Below are 15,007 nucleotides of genomic sequence, written 5' to 3' on the forward strand. Positions count from 1 at the left end.
TGGTTATAATTTACAGGACTTTTTGATTTATTAGCATGAAGGTAACTCGAAGCGAATGACTCACAAATTTATTCATTAACAGATTTACGTGAACTTAACTGAAAACCTTTGGTAAATGAGTTTGAAATGTAAATGATACATAAACTATACCTATTATAGTTTATCCAAAACGTTTGTACTGAAAAAGGACTCTTTTATGAAAATACATTAGTGCTATGAATCCACAAACTATGCTTATTATAGCTTATTATATGTGTTCGAAATGAATGAAAAATCTTATCATGAATGACTAAATTTCAGTTTATGATAATAAACTAACAAGAAATTACATTCAATATTTAGAACTTATTGTTATACACTTTGCTCAACATAATACAAAGTGTTATGAAAGTTATAAGCTGTTAACTAGTTTTTAAGCTTTCTGCACTGTTTTAGACAAATCATAGAAAAATCATACGAAGTCGAAAACTGAATCCGTAAATTCTGAGAGTTCATAAAATGTGTCTAGTGTATTCATACTTTTTATTATGATTTTTAGAAGTCTTTAACTGGTGTTAAAATGTTCATATTCACAGACTGGTCCGAATTTGTTTCTGAAATGATAGGTAGTTTTGTAAAAATCACCATAAATCGTAGAAAAATTGTATGGTGATCTGCAAGTAGTCATTTTAAAGGTAGGAAACTGAACTATTTACACCTAATACAATTTTGAAAACTAAAATGTTTCAGTTGACCAAAACAGTCCGTGAATGGAGTTGAACTTTTCTGATGAAGGCTGTTAAATAAGTTTAGTTGTGTTCTTGGTGTTTTAACTTGTATTCCCCCCCTTAAAACTTAAGAAAAACATGAAAAGATAGGGGTATGAACTCACCTTGAGTGATTTCAGAAGATGGATGATGAAGAAGAGAAGTGTTCAACTCAAGAACACTTAGAAGATGCTTTGTGATTCGAAGATCGAACAACAAATATGACGATATTTGTATAAGGAACTCATGTTTTGAGTGGAAAAGTGTAAGGAAATCAAGTGTGGGAAGAGATTTACTTACCAAGAGTGGAAGAAAGCTTGATGATCAGCCTTGGAAGTCTCGAAATTGAGAGAGAAGAGTTGAGAGAAAAGTGTTTGATCTTTTGGAGGAAATGAGAGAAAATGAGTGAAGTGAGGAGAGAGGGTGTGTTTTCCAGCACTTAGGACGTGGGGAAGGCTGGAAAATGATGGAAAAGTACATTGACATGACTTAGGTATGGTGGAAGGAGTGTGGTTGGTCATGGAGTGGGTATGGGTGGTTGCTTGTGTCATAAACTAAAGAAAAGTCAACACTCCACCTCTTGTACTTCACCCACTCTTCTTGGATAAGATTTATCCCCAAAAAACGTGATTAAATAATAAATATGGGGCCTTATATGTTAAAATAAAGTTTTGGGTGAAAATCTCGCGTTAAAATAATTAAAAACGGGCCTAAAATGCAAAACTAGTCGAAAACCGGGTGAAACTGGCCTACCTGCGAGACCTCTCGGTTCTGGGCCGAGGTTCGGTCCTAATGCTGCTGGGCCCGAAGGCGAAATGGAGAGAAAGGGTAAGAAGCGAAATATCCCGAAGGCGAAGGTAGGAAGCGAAGGCTTCGGGTTCGGTTCGTCTGCGGTTCGGGCCCGAGAGGGAGGGTTCGGTCTGAAGGTAAGTTCGGTTCATGGCAGCTTCGGTCCTTCAGCAGTTCGGTCCCTATAGGGACCTTCGGTTCTAAGGGGGGTCGGCTCTTTAAGAGGGGTTTCGGGTCCTTAAGCCTAATTTACCCGTATTTACCTCGTTTTAAGCGGTTTTTGACCCAGTTAAGGGTCGGAATGGCCCGAAAGACTATAAAAAGTTAAAGGAACTTTTGAGAGAGATTCGGGAGAGATTTTTAATAGAGAGAGATAGAGTGAAAACGATCGAGAGAAGTTTCGTTTGTGACATTTTTGAGTGTCCGGCTTCGCAACGCAAGGTTTGTGAACCTCGTTAAGTCTTGTTATGATTGTTATATGCCCCCGAGGGTTAAGGAATAATGTTTTATCGAGTAGTTTCATCACTTGCCCTGATTTAGGATTAGAATTTCTGAACACGTGAAAACTCTAAGTGATACTTTGTATTAAGATTGCGGGTTGTTCAATAAGAAATATAATGGAAACCCTAATGTACAAGGGTTAGATGAGTTGACCGGTTTGACTTGTTGACTTTAGTTGACTTTGACTTGGCCAAAAATTGACGGTTGTCACATCATCCCCCCGTTAGAAAGAATTTCGTCCCGAAATTAGCGTTTCGACTGGGACTTCAAGAATTTGGGGAAAAGATGGGGGAACTTTTCGTAGTATAAGGAATTGATATGGTGGGGAACAACCCGCTTGATGTTAAATGACGACCTTGGAATTTCTTATTGTAACTTGAGCTGATTCGATTTAAAGGAGTTATTGTTTTGGAATGATAGTGTATCTTACGTGTGCTTTTATGCTCTCCGCTTTATACTTGGTATTACCACTATGAATATTTTATAATGTAGTTAGCGAGTTCCAGCATTACGAATGTTTCAACAATTTGTGACGAAATTTGCATTATAAGTCCTACCAGTTCTTTTATAATCGCTTGGTGTAAACTAGTCGTATATCATTAAGATTGCGAGGGCATCCGGATGGGTGACCCCGCCTTAAGCCCACAACCAAACAAGGAACAGGGACTGAGGCGGAATCACACATTCTAAGTCCATAGGATCTTAATGATATATGACCATAATGTTTACACTAGCCATCATAGATTCACTAGTAAAAACCCTACGTTTTTATATAGGTGATAAGACTTATTTGGGTTTTGCCGTGTTCTCGAGATTTATGGTTAATATACTTGAATCGATGCTAGTTTTAGTAATAAAAAGAAATTTAGAATTCAAACGTCGATGTTAGAAGCACGTACTGATAATTACGGGCGGTTCCGGGGTGGTCTCTCCTGCAGTGATCGCGAGCACCCTTCCACCATCACCAGCATTTTGTGCTCTTGGGCAGTCCCTTTTAAAGTGTCCCGTTTCGCTGCACTTGTAACAGGATGAGCTTACTCCAGTGCCAGGAACCTGGTTGATGGGTCGTGTCGGTGCCTTACAGAAACGGGCAGTGTGCCCCTTCCTGTTGCAAGTTTTGCAATGCATTTCTCGACAAACACCAGTGTGATGGAAGTTACATTTGTTGCATTTCGAAAGGGTTCCAGCGTATCGATTTATGGGTGCTGGCTCGGCGTGGGTTGTGGCAGCATGAACAGCAACGATTTGTTGCTTCTTAGTGAAGTCCTGAGCTGGTTGGTCCTTCTTGTTGTCGCAGAACTTCCTTTTGTTGTTTCCTCCTCTTGCTTGATCAGGGGTGGTTGTCGCAGTGTCATGGCTGGCACGATGGTCGATGAGTTGTTGTGCCAATTCCTTGGCACTCTCAAAGGTAGTTGGTCTTGAGGCCAATACGCTATCTTGAATTTCGGAAGACAATCCCCAGAGGTATCGCTCCAACTTTTTGTCTTCCGGGGTGACCATAGCGGGACAAAGGAGTGCTAGATCACAAAATCGGGCGGTATAAGTCGCAAGGTCAGAGCCTGTCATTTTGAGGTTCCAAAGTTCTTGCTCTAGCTTTTGCACCTCGCCCCGTGGGCAATACTCTTTCAGCATCCTTGTCTTCAAGTCCTCCCAATTCATCGAGTTAGCCATTGTAAGCGTCAGTGACTTAACGTGGCCGTTCCACCAGGTAAGGGCCCGGCCGGAGAAAGTGTGAGCTGCGAATTTGACCTTGTTCGCTTCGGGGCACGCACAGATCTCGAAGACAGATTCGGTCTTCTCAAACCACTGCATCAAATCGATGACTCCTCCGCTACCATTGAACGAATCGGGTTTACCATTGGTGAAGTCCTTAAAGGAGCATTCTCTAGAACACCCTTGGCTATCTCCTTGAGTGGAGTTATTAGTACCGCTCCCTGCCCGTCCTGCACCATCAGTACTGATTTGGGATATAGCAGCTGCCACTGCGGCCGTGACCGCAACTTGGAACATAACAGGATCATATTGGGGAGGCGGCGGTGGTGGATTTGTTTACGTTCCGCTAGTGTGTCTAACAGACCTTCGAGGCGGCATCTTTCGTTTATATATACACGTATAAATTTCGCACTTTACTGAACTATTCTCGGTGTTTCTGCTAACGTCCCTGAGGCGGAGTTATGGTAGTGGATAGAAGTGGGTTTTGCACGGGCGTTAAGATTTATCCATCACGTTGCTCGTGCGAGAATAGGGGTAGAAGAGATAATTAATAGACGTCTAATCCTATAATTACGTATAAGGGGTGATCCTTATTAGTCATGTCTATAATTACATAGTGCATACCAGTTATACATAACCTGAGATAGAATAGACCTTCGAATAAACGACTCTACTCTAAGTCCACAACCAAACAAGGAACAGGAAATAGAGCAATAGTCATAGATTCTGAGTCTATAATATCTTTAATTATGTATAACCTTAGCGTATGCACTCAGGCATTATAGACCTACTAATAGGGGTCTTTAGTTTTCACATAAGTTAGTTATAGTATCACAAAATACTCCTATAGTATTTTAATATTATGTTTGGTTCTTAACGATTTTCTTGTATGGGCGTTGGTAAGTTGATAGACTTGTTGTCCACCATGACTATCCCCCGGCACATGTTAGTCATTTCTCGGACGAATATAGTTGATCAGGCTATATCCCTCCCAGACTTGATTGCATATCCCAGGGCATATTCACATTGCACAACTTCTCTATTTTTAACTTTTGTGTTTTCCTTAGACATGACACTAAACCGGTATGCATGTATGTACTTTTAACAAGAAATTATTTATTTCTAAAAGTATAGTTATTTGAAAATGTTACATCAGAGACCTTAGTCCTAATGCATTTATAGTTTATATATCTTATGTGGTTCGATATACTTAGTTCACTATAAACAATGCTCTGATACCAATCTGTCACACCCCCAAACCAAAGATGGCGGAAACGTCCGGGGGTGGAGGACTTCATGTATAGTATCACAACAACGAGTATAATAGTGCTCAAAGTAAATACAACCATCATAAATATAATTGAAAGAGTTACACCAAAGTATATGTTTACATGATTCAAATCAATTACATTATGATGACAAAATGAACTATTTGACGATTTATCGTCCCATCCTCAAAATGTTGTTGGTTTTCATGTTTCACTGATTTCCTGAGAATACAAGTAGTTTTGAAAAAGTGTCAACAATTAAGTTGGTGAGTTCATAAGAGTTTTGTACGAGAAAGAAACCGTTTTCCATGTAAAAGCGGCAAAGTATGTTTCCAGAAAATCCAATATTTTCTTTATTAAGTGAAATGAATGCTTCTATGTTATGCGATAATGAACCCTAGAAAGACCCATAGATTTCTTCTATAATCTCCCAGCGTATATAAGTTGTACAAAATTTAAGTTAAATAAACCGTTGAATATAATGGGTCTGCCCTAGGTCCACAACCAAACAAGGAACAGGAGATGAGGCGGGCCCACCAATTCTAAGTCGATTGTGACTAAAGTCTTATATAACTCTATCATATACACTTAGCAATTATAGCTGAAGTCTAACAATTCTAGATGAAATATAGTTTTAACAGAGATATGATTCCAAAGAAAATCCTATATTTTCCTTATAAAAGTTATATGGTCCTAACTCCCAGGACCGAAAACAAGTATATTTCCATACTTAAAGATATAAAAGCGATTTTAAATCGGCATAAAACCCTTTTTAAAGTTAGGTGGTCCTAAATCCCAGGACCGAAAACAAGTATATTTCCATACTTAAAGATATAAAAGCGATTTTAAATCGGCATAAAACCCTTTTTAAAGTTAGGTGGTCCTAAATCCCATGACCGAAAACAAGTATATTTCCATACTTAAAGATATAAAAGCGATTTTAAATCGGCATAAAACCCTTTTTAAAGTTAGGTGGTCCTAAATCCCAGGACCGAAAACAAGTATATTTCCATACTTAAAGATATTTCCTGTGAGTTAAATCGACATAACTCGCTATTCACAGACTGGTGTTAAAATGTTCATATTCACAGACTGGTCCGAATTTGTTTCTGAAATGATAGGTAGTTTTGTAAAAATCACCATAAATCGTATGGTGATGTGCAAGTAGTCATTTTAAAGGTATGAAACTGAACTATTTACACCTAATATAGTTTTGAAAACTAAAATGTTTAAGTTGACCAAAACAGTCCGTGAATGGAGTTGAACTTTTCTGATGAAGGCTGTTAAATAAGTTTAGTTGTGTTCTTTGTGTTTTAACTTGTATTCCCCCCCCCCCTTAAAACTTAAGAAAAACATGAAAAGATAGGGGTATGAACTCACCTTGAGTGATTTCAGAAGATGGATGATGAAGAAGAGAAGTTTTCAACTCAAGAACACTTAGAAGATGCTTGGTGATTCGAAGATCTAACAACAAATATGACGATATTTGTGTAAGGAACTCATGATTTGAGTGGAGAAGTGTAAGGAAATCAAGTGTGGGAAGAGATTTACTTACCAAGAGTGGAAGAAAGCTTGATGATCAGCCTTGGAAGTCTCGAAATTGAGAGAGAAGAGTTGAGAGAAAAGTGTTTGATCTTTTGGAGGAAATGAGAGAAAATGAGTGAAGTGAGGAGAGAGGGTGTGTTTTCCAGCACTTAGGACGTGGGAAAGGCTGGAAAATGATGGAAAAGTACATTGACATGACTTAGGTATGGTGGAAGGAGTGTGGCTGGTCATGGAGTGGGTATGGGTGGTTGCTTGTGTCATAAACTAAAGAAAAGTCAACACTCCACCTCTTGTACTTCACCCACTCTTCTTGGATAAGATTTATCCCCAAAAACATGATTAAATAATAAATATGGGGCCTTATATGTTAAAATAAAGTTTTGGGTGAAAATCCCGCGTTAAAATAATTAAAAACGGGCCTAAAATGCAAAACTAGTCGAAAACGAGGTGAAATTGGCCTACCTGCGAGACCTCTCGGTTCTGGGCCGAGGTTCGGTCCTAATGCTGCTGGGCCCGAAGGCGAAATGGAGAGAAAGGGTAAGAATCGAAATAGCCCGAAGGCGAAGGAAGGAAGCGAAGGCTTCGGGTTTGGTTCGTCCGCGGTTCGGGCCCGAGAGGGAGGGTTCGGTCCGAAGGTAAGTTCGGTTCATGGCAGCTTCGGTCCTTCAGCAGTTCGGTCCCTATAGGGACCTTCGGTTCTAAGGGGGTTCGGCTCTTTAAGAGGGGTTTCGGGTCCTTAAGCCTAATTTACCCGTATTTACCCCGTTTTAAGCGGTTTTTGACCCGGTTAAGGGTCGGAATGGCCCGAAAGACTATAAAAAGTTAAAGGAACTTTTGAGAGAGATTCGGGAGAGATTTGGGAGAGATTTTTAATAGAGAGAGATAGAGTGAAAACAATCGAGAGAAGTTTCGTTTGTGACATTTTTGAGTGTCCGGCTTCGCAACGCAAGGTTTGTGAACCTCGTTAAGTCTTGTTATGATTGTTATATGCCCCCGAGGGTTAAGGAATAATGTTTTATCGAGTAGTTTCATTACTTGCCCTGATTTGGGTTTAGAATTTCCGAACACGTGAAAACTCTAAGTGATACCTTGTATTAAGATTGCAGGTTGTTCAATAAGAAATATAATGGAAACCCTAATGTACAAGGGTTAGATGAGTTGACCGGTTTGATACTTGTTGACTGGAAGGCAAGATCATTTCGGCATATAGCACTTCTGAATACAGCAACCCAGGCGGCCCTCCAAACCAGTTTTCCTGTATCGCGAGTAGTTAAAAATATATTATAACGACACTTATATAACTCATAATATTAGCCCAAATAATTATTATAAGGTCCTAATAACATTACTATATTTAAATAAAAGCTATATTAAATATAGTATAGGCGTAGATCACTTACAGCGGGTTTTTATTAAAAACCGGGCTTCGTTGGAGCAGCGTTTCCGAGCCGAAAGCTTTTCTTCTCGGAGCCGTCGGGCGCTCCATGGCTTCCTTCTCATGCTAGGGAGATTCCCTAGACTTGGGAGGGGTTTAGGGAGGCTAGAGAGAAGTTAGAGAGAGAAAGAAAGGCTTATGGTGTGAAGAAAAATATGAAGAGTTCACCCTTTATTTATAGGGATTTTATAGTAAAGTTGCCCCTAAGTTTCGTCTGTATCTTCCGCGTACGAGCTCCATTTTCTACGTTCTTTATATCCACACGTTGGTATTTACGAGTACTACAACTTTCATTTAGACCCCATCGGCTAATTCTCCTTCTATCTAAGATTTACAAAAACTGTATCGTATTTATCGCGCATGAAGAGTAGCGACTAAGCTTCGTCCATATCTTTCGCTTACGAGCTCCGTTTCCATCGTTATTTATATCCACACGTTGTTATTTACGATTACTACAACTTTCATTTAGACCCCGTTGGCTAATTCTCATTCAATCTCGGATTTACAAAACTGTATCGAATTCGCCGCGCTCGAAAAGTAGAGACTAAGCTTCGTCCATAACTTTCGCATGCGAGCTTCGTTTTTTATGTTATTTATATCCACGCGTAGGTCAAAATAAAATCTACAACTTTCCTTTTTACTCTGTCGGCTAATTCTCGACCGATCTTAAATTTGACAGTAGGAGGTGATTACACTGTTAAATGTCCGCGTAAAATTCATAACTTTTACATACGGACTCCGTTTTCATCTGTCTTTTTGTCGTTAAGTTCCTATTAATGAGATCTTCAATTCTCATCTAGGTCGCATTGGCCAAAAACCGCTCGATCTAAAATTCGAATTCCGGGCTATGCACTGCTGTGCCAAATCTTAGAAAAATTATAACTTCCTCATACGAAGTCAGATTTGGGCATTCTTTTTATGCATGCTCTCAGTTTAATGTATACTACGACTTTTGTTTAGATCACTAAGGCCAAAAAGTCTTGTATCGTAAATTCACTATTTACGTCGCGCCGTGTCGTGCCGGTTTTGCCGTAAAACTTCGACGGGCCATAACTTCTTCGTTATAACTCAGATTTCGGCGTTCTTTATGTGTACGGAACCCTTATAACATATACTATAAAATGGTTAAGATTAATCCTTCTAAATAATCTTCCATCAAAACTCATTTTTTGATGCTCACTGTCTCTAAATTGACTAGCCCGGATCTACGGGCGTTACATCTGTGCAGTGTTATAGTACCATAAAATACTCCTATAGTATTTTAACTATGTGATTTCATTGGTATAGGATTTGGTGAGTTTTAGACTTGTCGCAACACCACAGTCACTCCCAAACACATGTTAGTCATATCTCGGACAAATATAGTTGATCAGGTTATATTGGCCCCACATATGATTACATAACTGCCCAGGTTTAACCGTAGTGTCCAACTCACCCTAAATACTTTTATGTAGTTCCTACTATGTTATAGTTTCTTCTACGTATGTATGCTTGTATAATTTTTGTAAAAATACTTGTATATTTTAAAGTATACTTTTAACTTCAGAGCACTTCGGCCCCTTTAGTGTTTATAGTTTTATACCATGTAAGGTTCGGTATACTTAGTTCACTATAAACAAGAGCTCTGATACCAATCTGTCACACCCCAAACCGGAACGGCGGAAACGTTCGGGGGTGGATGACGTCATATGTAGTATCACAACAATTGCATCATAGTAATCAAAGTAAACACAACCATTACATTGATTAAGTAAAACATTTACATCTGTTTGTTTCATATTTATATACATAAAAAGTATAACAAGAGTAAAACACGTGACTCTATACGCTCCGTCTTCTCAAAATTTGTGTGTTATACCTGTCTACTGATTTCCTGAGAATACAAGCAGTTTTGAAAAAGTATCAGCATAAAGCTGGTGAGTTCATAAGCATGTTTTTGTAAGGAAAATTTGTTAATGAATCAATGAAAGTATTTGTATGTTTCCAAGAAAATCCATTATTTTCTAACATGTGTATTTTGTAACTGAATCTCATAATGTATTAGTTCATATGTCTAGTTACCATTGAATGTGCTGTGCATTGTTTGTTTTGAATGAAAACCCCCTTTTGTTTACATGAAAACCCTAGTTATCACCAATATGTATAGAATGTTCTGTTTGAAAACCCTGGATAACACCAGTAAGTATAATAGTTTCATTACTTAAAATAAAACCATGCATTGTAATCCCTGAAATCCTCCAGTTGTAGTATGTAGTAGTTCCATTAATGAAAATAAAACTAATGAAGAATGTAATCCCGTAAACCAAAGGTTTTTTATACTATTATGAGTCGTGTAACCATGTTTGATATGACTGATGACCTCCACGACGTTCTTCAGGCGTCGGACGGTATGATATTTGTCACCCCATGCATGCCTGCCTAACTGTAGCTAGCAGTTTAGGTGTGGGATTATCAGTCCCGAATAGATCTATTCACAAATTTCACGCTCTCCCTCCAGGAGACTCTGGTTACACTATATAATAGGATTTAACCTGTACCCTAAAAGGTATAATTGAAGAGTTGTCTCACAATCCTGTATTAACTAGTTTACATGTAGTTCTGTATTATTCTATTGTCTTTGAATCCGTTTGTATACTTGTAGAGTGCTAATTATACTTAAATAATTATTATTAATGCATTCTTGTTATCTGAAAAATATCATGGAATATCATAAAATAAGTTTGTCATAGTTTATATGCTTGTAAATGTAACACCGTGTATTGAAATCCCCAAACTATACCTATTATAGTTTGCATGTATGATATGTACTTGGTTTGTATATTGATCTGAAAACTATGCATTTATGCTTGTAAGTTGAAAAAAAAATGTCCCTTATGCTCAGCATGTTACAAAAGGGATAAAATATCTAAATATTTGATAAACGTATGAAAACTGTGTGGTTGTGCCAATTGTATCAGTTCTAAGTGTATTGAAATCCTTTTTGTATAATTTCACAAGATCAATGATGTTTGGCTTGTATCCCCCTTGAAAACGTTAAAATTGTAAAGAAATAGGGGTATGAACTCACTTGATTAGGAGTGACTTGGATGAATAACAAGAACAAGATGCTTGGTATGCTAATTGAAGTCCTGAGCACAATACGGTCCTATTAAGCACATATTCACATGTATAGGCCTACAATTAGTGTCTAGAACCACTAAAAATCATAGGAAACACCCTTAGGATGTAGGAAACACTTACAATGAAGTGTTAGAATCTAGAATGAGGGACAAGGAAGGGTTTACGGCCAAACCTCTATGGATTCACGGCCCAAGATGTGTTCACGGCCCAAGAACACATGGATACTTGAAGGGTTTTCGGCCCATTATGAAGGGTTCATAGCCCGTGAAAAAGGGTTCACGGCCCAAAGAAGGGTTCACGGCCGTGAACTCTTGGAGACCATGAAGATGGTGATAAAAAAAGTGATGAATCAAGGCTAGAATCAAGGGGCTTCTAAGCATGAACAAGTAACAGATGGAATACTTACGTTTTGAGGACTTTAAGAGTGTTCACGGTTGAAGATAGTTGAGAGAGAATGGAGGTGTTCACGGTTGGAGCTTGAAGAAATGAGGAGAAAAAAGTGTGAATCCCATATATATATGGAGGGTGGTTCATGGCCCAAGCATGGGTTCACGGCCGTGAACCTTTTTTGCGGCCGTGAACTCCCTTTCAAGGTGTTCCAGGCTCGATTGTAAACTACAGATTCCAGGATAACGCTTCCCAACATTCAACCCTTGAGTGTAGTAGGCTTAAAGACTCTTAAAATGACCCTGAATACAATAAAGCGATAACAGAAACAGGTCTGACTTTTATTGGATGAATTTGATTTACAGATAAAGATTCCGGGTTGTCACATTAATTAAATCTGTAGAAGAATTATCTATCGGAATAATACTCTTACAATTCTATTAACAACAAGTATAGCTACGCAAGAAGAATTAATAATATCTCAGGAAAAATTACTACAAGAAGTCGTGGATGCACTTCAGTGATCCTGTTACTGTGAAAAAATATGCTAGACGCGCTCAATTGGGGGAAAATTTTGAATTAGATCGTGCTACTTTGAAATCTGATGGTATTTTTCGTAGCAGTCCGAGGGGTTGGTTTACTTTTGGGCATGCTTCATTTGCTTTGCTCTTCTTCTTCGGACACATTTGGCATGCTGCCCGAACCTTGTTTAGAGATGATCGATGTGATGGGAGGCATTGAGATCCGTTCTGACGTCGTGAGTGGGAAGAAGTAAGAAAGTCAAATGGTTGAGAGTTGCGTATAAAAACTATTCCCCTTCTTATTCTCACGTTGTGAGTATTAATGCTCACGTTGTGAGTCTTGAACTAAATAAAAAATCAAGCTTTTTTAATTGCCCATGCCGTGAATTTTATTACCACTTTGTGGGCTTCGAAAATTTTGACAAAAACCAAGATTTTTCTTTTAAAATTATACCACTCACAATTTAAACCCAACACTTGATTTTTAAAATAGGAGATGAATAAATGACTATCCTTAAAATCAAATAAAAGAAATGAAAAACTAATTAAAAAGAATAAGAAATGAAAATGCAAACCGAGCTCGGTTTGCCTCCCGAAAAGCGCTTCTTATTTAGGAGTCGTGAGTCGGACCCTTCCCGCTCTATGTTGTGTTAGTTAGGAGAGGAATCTCCCTCTTCTCCTTTTTCTCCTTCCACCTCCTCTTTTAAGCTTGAACTCATCTTATGTACACTTTCTTTGAATTTTCCTTTGTCGTTTGGTTGCCGCACGCCTCATTTCATTCAACTCCTTGGAAACTTTCATCAATCGAGCTCTTCACTTTTTTTCAGCTAACTCCTTCTTGTCAATTTCCATCTAATCAAGTTTGGTATCTATGCTTTTGTGATCATCCTCTTCATCACTTGAATCTTCAATTTCTTTAGGCTCCTCAACTTGTACTTTTGGTGTAGTAAAGGCGAAAACTCCAAACACCATTGGAATCGACGCTCTTGGCTTAGCAAGCTTGACTTCTTCTTTTGGCTTGTCCCTTGTTTGGACCTCTTCTTCCATTAATTTCTCTAACTCTTCAAACGCATTGTCTTCATCCATAAATAACACTCCATCTTGATTCTTAGACCTCTTGAATCCTTCTTCAACCTGGAATGACATCTCTTCTTTTCCCACTCGTAAAGTAATCTTTGACTCACGAACATCCACCAAGGCTTCTGTGATATTAAAGCTCATGTGGTATTAAGTCATAGGCGTCCAAGGATAATGGGTACATCTGCATCCTTTTTCATATCTATAACTACAAAATCAATTGCAAAAACAAATTTTCCAATTTTTACCAATAAATCTTTAACTATGCCTTGACGATATGTTACTGACCGATTTGTCGTGTGGATCACCATCCTTGTGGTGTTCAATTTTGGAAGATCGAGCTCTTGGTAAAATGAATAAGGCATTAAATTAATGAAAACTCTAGAATGGGCTAAGGAAAATGTCTTCATGGAATTTCCAAATTCACATGGTAGTGTAAGGTGTCCTAGAACTCCCATCTTTGTTGGTTTTCCTTCCATTATGACCGATGAACATTGTTCATCAGGAACAACCTTGGATGTCTTCTCTGATTGTTGTCGAGTGTCAAGAAGATCTTGAAGGAATTTCGTGTATTCGGGCATTTTTGGTAGCGATTCAATAAGTGGGGTATTAATTGGAATTCCATCGAGAAGGAAAAGGTAACGGAGGCTGATCCGGTTTAACAAAAGAAAAAAAAATTATGTTCATACTGTGCCTATGACATGAGAGGTTGTGCTTCACGTCTTGAGAACTGGGCACCCCTTTCTTTTTCATCGATCTTCATTCTTTTTGGTTGTAGATCGAGCTGCTTCAAGGCTTCATTATGGAACACTATAGGCTCTGAATGGGGGTCTTATTTAATGGATATGGCTATGACATGTGGTTACGGTATTGGATCAGGATTCTGGAGTGGTAACCTTTCGTTAACGAGTATAGTCAAATGCCCTAATTAAGTCTCAATGCTTTTTATGGAAGCTTGTTGACTTATAATGGTCTCATCAGTAGCATCATGTCTTTTTTAGAGTCTTCCATAAACCTATTAAGCATTGACTCAAAGTCCATCTTCTTCTCGGGTGGTGGTTGTTCCTTTTGGTAGTAGCCTCGTTCTGTTTGCTTATACTTTTCTTCTTTTTGCTTCTTGTATTCTTCATAAGGCCAAAATTATTTCTTTGGCTTTCTCCAATCTTCATCAAATCCATCTCCACTAGAATAATACACTTGAGATTTTCTATTCCATTTTCATCCAAATCGCAATCTTTAGTTAAGTGCGGCCCATTGCAATTATCACACCCAACTTATATGGCATGTATAGAATGATCCATTTTTGTCATTCTTTGGTCCATATTCTCTAAATTAGCCATTAAATCTACCAAATCTCCCGAACCTCCATTGCTACTTCCCTTACCTCTAGTCACATCCTCTCATGGGTTGTGGTACTCTCTCAAGTGCTTTGCGAATTCTTCAATTAACTCTTTGATGGTGACCAGATCTTTCTTAGTCATTGGTCCTTGAGAATCAATAAGTTTCCTTGTTGTCACATTCACCCCATCATAAAATATGGAAACTTCTTGTTGTATGTTCAAGTCATGTTAAGGACAATTTCTCAAAAGGCATTTGTATCTTTCCCAAGCTTCGTATAAGGATTCTCTATCTTCTTGTTGAAAATTAGCAATCTTTTTCTTGAGTTTGGTGATTTTTGAAGGAGGACTAAATTGATCGATGAACGCTTCATGAAGGTTTTGCCAAGTTTTAATAGTTCCAGGTGTTAAAGATTTTAGCCAGATTTTTGCATCTCCAGTAAGTGGAAGCATCCTTATTAAAACTGCATCTCTAGTAGCATTTGAAACATTGAAATAATTAGTAATGTCCAAGACTTCATCTATATGTTTGAAAGCATCTTTGTAGTATTTCCCATAAAAGGGTATG

General features: G+C 38.3%; 1 protein-coding gene and 1 non-coding gene across 2 annotated transcripts; one reads left to right on the forward strand and one right to left on the reverse strand.

Annotated features, from left to right (window-relative positions):
• Positions 1 to 13,257: 13,257 nt before the first annotated feature.
• Positions 13,258 to 13,683, reverse strand: LOC145104918 (uncharacterized). The gene has a single exon (XM_079042077.1). The coding sequence runs from the start codon at positions 13,681 to 13,683 to the stop codon at positions 13,258 to 13,260; it is 426 nt and encodes a 141-aa protein (XP_078898203.1).
• Positions 13,684 to 14,662: 979 nt separating this feature from the next.
• Positions 14,663 to 14,769, forward strand: LOC145110108 (small nucleolar RNA R71). Its single transcript, XR_013709489.1, has one exon. It is a non-coding gene; the product is annotated as a small nucleolar RNA R71 (small nucleolar RNA).
• The last annotated feature ends 238 nt before the right edge of the window (positions 14,770 to 15,007 follow it).

Source organism: Lactuca virosa, chromosome 4 (genome assembly GCF_052849685.1).
Source record: "Lactuca virosa cultivar CGN04683 chromosome 4, Lactuca_virosa_CGN04683_v6, whole genome shotgun sequence".
NCBI classification, from domain to species: domain Eukaryota; kingdom Viridiplantae; phylum Streptophyta; class Magnoliopsida; order Asterales; family Asteraceae; genus Lactuca; species Lactuca virosa.

Bases quoted from the DNA above. Each gene is read 5' to 3' on its own strand.
- LOC145104918 (XM_079042077.1), bottom strand. From the start codon at position 13,683: ATGCCCGAATACACGAAATTCCTTCAAGATCTTCTTGACACTCGACAA.